General features: G+C 50.2%; 1 protein-coding gene across 1 annotated transcript; it reads right to left on the bottom strand.

The window, feature by feature from the left end:
- Positions 1 to 1,186: 1,186 nt before the first annotated feature.
- On the bottom strand, positions 1,187 to 1,768 carry LOC142834284 (interferon alpha-6-like). Its single transcript, XM_075946593.1, has one exon. The coding sequence runs from the start codon at positions 1,766 to 1,768 to the stop codon at positions 1,187 to 1,189; it is 582 nt and encodes a 193-aa protein (XP_075802708.1).
- Between the last annotated feature and the right edge of the window lie 3,300 nt (positions 1,769 to 5,068).

Genomic DNA, 5,068 nt, shown 5'->3' with positions numbered 1-5,068 from the left:
TCTTTCACTTTCTGGAGCCTGCTGAGTTTGATGGATGTTTTTTGTGAAGCACTCTAGTGAAACCGGAAATCAGTTCTTCCCCACCAGCCTGTCAGGAGTACCTTCCACCACAAACACACAACACACACACAAAATACACACACTTCACCTCTCTCTCTCTCTCTCTCTCTCTCTCTCTCTCTCTCTCTCTCTCTGTCTCTCTCTGTCCCTCTGTGTTCTACTCTACACTGTGACCCTTCGTTAGTCTCTCCATTACACTACTTCTTGAAAGTCGCCGAGAGACTGTGAACATGAATAGGTGACACGTCGTGTAACTCTCAATGTTCAAAGTAGGCCCAGGTTGATGTTTCCCGTACTCTGAGGGTGTCCACAAGATAAACGGATAATTGGAAGGGAAGACACAAGAGCTATGGCTGATCACCGTGCAAAGTAGCAAGGCCACAATGAGGGCACCAGGGAGGGTCTTTCTGCCTCATGTCCCTCAGCGGCTTCCTTTGGGCTGATTAGAGCAAGGCACTGTCCTGTGAGAGCAGGTGCAGGCTGCCTGAACAGAGCAGAGTTGATGTTGGTCTCCTGTAGTCTTGGGAGAGTCCGGTCACATGGTCATGGTGCACCATCCTTGGTGAATCACAGGATGCTCGATCCTCTGCAACAGATGGCCACCCATCTTGCCCACAGTGAGGACACAGTTGATGTCGTGTGTGCAAAGTCACAGAGACAAGGAAGGCCAGGGACTTGCGGGAGGGCCCTGGCAGCATTCATCCAAGTCCTTAGCCATCCCTTCCTAGGGCCCTTTCCCTGCCCAAGGATGAGGTAGCCTTCTGATTCCAGACTGAGAGTCTTGAGTTCCTAGTTAACAGAAGGAAGTTAGAACCCTCACATCCATCAAGAAATGGCTTCAATTCCTGCCACCTGGGAAAATACTTTCCCCACAATGGTTCCTCTTACCACACCCGTGGCCCTTGTCTAAGTCCCCCCAGGAATTGAAACCTGTCCAGACAGTTTGGAATCATTAATTTATTAGTAGTCAGATAGGATACGGCACACACACCCTTCCATTCTCCTAGTCTAAGGGCATGAGGTACGAGACCCTTTTCAAACGGTGTATGATGTCACCAACTCTTTCGATTAAGTCTTCTTGCATCAGGTGTAGTGTGTGCTCTGACCTGAGGCCCTGAACATGCTGTCACCTCAGAGGGGATTCCTGCATGGAGCTTCTTCTCTTCCTGGAGGTTCTCTCTGCAGGCACCGGGAATGTGGAAAGGGCCACTTGCATTTCTGCTCTGACAATCTCCCAGGAGCAAGGGCTGTATCCCTTTTCCTCCAGATAGCGGGAGATTCGTAAGAAGTAGGAGCGGATGGCCATGGCCAAAGTAGGCAGACAGGGAGGTGTTTGTTCCGCTGTCCCCTCCAGAGCCTCTAGGCCACTCAACAGGCTAGTGAGAAGCCGCCCGAGAGTCCTCTCTGGCCAGGCATCTCTTGTGGCCTGTGGCCTGAAGAGCTGGAGAACCTGCCTGAGCATCTCAGAGTAGCAAAAGGTGGCTGCTTCTCTCTGCTTTCCTTGGATGATATGGCCTTTCTTCCAGGGACATTTAAAATCGGTTCTGTCTTGTAGGCAGGAGAGGACCGGCATGATTTTCATCTCTTTTAATAACTGTAGGGTGTCAGTGCGCTGGGAATTGATTCTCCAAAATGCACTCCAGTCAAGTGAGCAAGCTGTGCTGCAGCCCAGGTTTATGCTCATCAAGAGCAGAAGCACAGGCACCATCCTAAAATGTAACGATTACAGAGATGTCCAGAGAGAGCTCACTCTTAAAGCAAGGCTTTAGACTCATTGAGCCAGGAGATTTGCTGCTGCTTAAATAGTGAGTGAACTTGGACCAAAATATTGTGCTTCTTAAAATACTCCAGATAGCGAAGGATAAACTAGTAATAATACCTCCTTAACGTAGTATAAGTTTCAGAGTTTCAAAATTGCTCCTTAGTAATACCCCAAAATCTAGTAATTGTCCCAGAAGCAAGTCATAATGTAGTAGAGAGAAATTCCAGTGCGCTCCCTTAGGACTGCAGGGGGAGGAGGCGAGGGTAAGTGACTCATCGGGAGGGAAATGAGAAAGTGGGAGTTTGAAATGGTCTTGTTCATTAAGCAATACAAAAAAATAAATAAAAAAGTAGTGCTCTTCTCAGCAGGCTCAGGGAGCTGGTTGGCTATACTAGGGTCTGGGCTCACTCTGAGGCCTTTTGCTGAGCGTGCACTCCACCCAGGAAGGAGCCTTATTGCAGGCCTGGTTCTGCCTGTGCTCTGCCGATTTGGTCGACTGCTGCCTGGAACCTGAGTCTAGACAGACTTGATTGGACAGAGGATCCATGGCAGGGAGAATGTGGGAGCTCCAAATCCAGAGAGCTATACTTTAGTACGTTTTCCTCTATCCGACTCTGATGGTGTGTGTGGGGCGCGGTAGCCTTCTAGCTCGCCTTGGGCGGGCTGGAATGGGAAATGTGGAAGTAGAAGCTGGAAAGAGCAGAGTTGCTGGCCACAGAGAGGAAGAGGAGCCCAGAGAGGACATGTGTCGAGGCTTGACCCCCTGCGCGGTGGCTGTGCTCAACCAACAGCATTAAGTGGGACTTCAACCAGGAGGATGGCGATCCTGTCTTTGCTTCAACCCCACACTCATGGCAATGGCATTTCCTGTGGGAAATCCCCTTGCTCTGGTTCTGTCTTGCAGGCACGAGAGACCCGGCTTGAATTTTATCTCTCGTAGCGACTGTAGAGTGTTACCGCGCTGCGAATCGATTCTCCAAGATGCACCCCAGTCAAGTTAGCAAGCTGTGCTGCAGCCCAGCATCACCCCCATCAAAAGCAGGAGCCCAGGCACCATGTCGAAACTTAATATTCTGGAGCTGGCCGGCAGAGGGCGCGCGCGTGAAGCAAGGATTCAGACCCATTGAGCCAGATGATTTTGCCACTTTAATAGGGCACTTCTCAGCAGGCTCAGGGAGCTGATTGACTACTGCACTTGGGCCAGGGCTCACTCTGACTGAGTCCTTTCCCTGAGAGCATGCGCCACCCAGGAAAGAGGCAGAAGGCCGACCTGGTTCTGCCTGCGCTCTGCCGATTCGACCGACCGCCGCCTGGAACCTAGGTCTAGACAGACTTGATTGGACAGAGGCCCCATTGCAGGAAGAATGTGGGCGCTTCAAAAACTGAGAGCTATACTTTGGTATGTTTTCCTCTGGTCTGAATCTCAGAGTGGTGTGTGTTGGTTGCAGTAGCCTTCTAGTTGGCCTTGGGAGGGCAGGAATTGGAAAAAGGAAGGAGAAGCTGGACAGACCAGAACGGCTGGCCCCAGACAGCAAGTGCTGCTCAGAGAGGACAGATGTAGAGGCTTGACCCCTGCGCGTGGGAACTGTGCTGAAGGGCACCAAGTGCGACTTCAACCAGGAGGATGGCAATCCTGTCTTTCTTTGCTTCAACCCCACACTCATGGCAATGGCAATTCCTGTCGGAAATCCTCTTGTTCTGCTTCAGAGTGCTTCACTGTGGTGCTCCTTCTCTGGGACTTGTTAGATCCTCTGAGCCTCTGGAACTAAACAAAGGCAAGGTTCTCCCACTCCAAGGATTATTATGCTTTCACCGACAATTGCTTTTACCGGAAATCTATGCTTTTCACGGTTGGTTTTTTTTTTTTTCTCTCTATGCTACATGCATTTCTACTCTCATTGTATTTTGAAACTTTTAGTCTGCTGTCCAAATGACTTCCAAATGGTAGCGTTTGTCTCCTCATACTGGTGTTTAGCTCCACACACTGCTGTTTCTATGCTCTTTCACTTTCTGGAGCCTGCTGAGTTTGATGGATGTTTTTTGTGAAGCACTCTAGTGAAACCGGAAATCAGTTCTTCCCCACCAGCCTGTCAGGAGTACCTTCCACCACAAACACACAACACACACACAAAATACACACACTTCACCTCTCTCTCTCTCTCTCTCTCTCTCTCTCTCTCTCTTTCTCTCTCTCTCTCTCTGTCCCTCTGTGTTCTACTCTACACTGTGACCCTTCGTTAGTCTCTCCATTACACTACTTCTTGAAAGTCGCCGAGAGACTGTGAACATGAATAGGTGACACGTCGTGTAACTCTCAATGTTCAAAGTAGGCCCAGGTTGATGTTTCCCGTACTCTGAGGGTGTCCACAAGATAAACGGATAATTGGAAGGGAAGACACAAGAGCTATGGCTGATCACCGTGCAAAGTAGCAAGGCCACAATGAGGGCACCAGGGAGGGTCTTTCTGCGGACACGTGACTCTTCCTGCCTCATGTCCCTCAGTGGCTTGCTTTGGGCTGATTAGAGCAAGGCACTGTCCTGTGAGAGCAGGTGCAGGCTGCCTGAACAGAGCAGAGTTGATGTTGGTCTCCTGTAGTCTTGGGAGAGTCCGGTCACATGGTCATGGTGCACCATCCTTGGTGAATCACAGGATGCTCGATCCTCTGCAACAGATGGCCACCCATCTTGCCCACAGTGGGGACACAGTTGATGTCGTGTGTGCAAAGTCACAGAGACAAGGAAGGCCAGGGACTTGCGGGAGGGCCCTGGCAGCATTCATCCAAGTCCTTAGCCATCCCTTCCTAGGGCCCTTTCCATGCCCAAGGATGAGCTAGCCTTCTGATTCCAGACTGAGAGTCTTGAGTTCCTAGTTAACAGAAGGAAGTTAGAACCCTCACATCCATCAAGAAATGGCTTCAATTCCTGCCACCTGGGAAAATACTTTCCCCACAATGGTTCCTCTTACCACACCCGTGGCCCTTGTCTAAGTCCCCCCAGGAATTGAAACCTGTCCAGACAGTTTGGAATCATTAATTTATTAGTAGTCAGATAGGATACGGCACACACACCCTTCCATTCTCCTAGTCTAAGGGCATGAGGTACGAGACCCTTTTCAAACGGTGTATGATGTCACCAACTCTCTCGATTAAGTCTTCTTGCATCTGGTGTAGTGTGTGCTCTGACCTGAGGCCCTGAACATGCTGTCACCTCAGAGGGGATTCCTGCATGGAGCTTCTTCTCTTCCTG

This window comes from Microtus pennsylvanicus, chromosome 13 (assembly GCF_037038515.1).
Source record: "Microtus pennsylvanicus isolate mMicPen1 chromosome 13, mMicPen1.hap1, whole genome shotgun sequence".
Lineage (NCBI taxonomy): Eukaryota > Metazoa > Chordata > Mammalia > Rodentia > Cricetidae > Microtus > Microtus pennsylvanicus.
This window is presented reverse-complemented; position numbering and strand designations above follow the sequence as displayed.

Coding starts and splice junctions, on each gene's coding strand:
- LOC142834284 (XM_075946593.1), bottom strand. CDS start 1,768: ATGGTGCCTGTGCTTCTGCTCTTGATGAGCATAAACCTGGGCTGCAGC.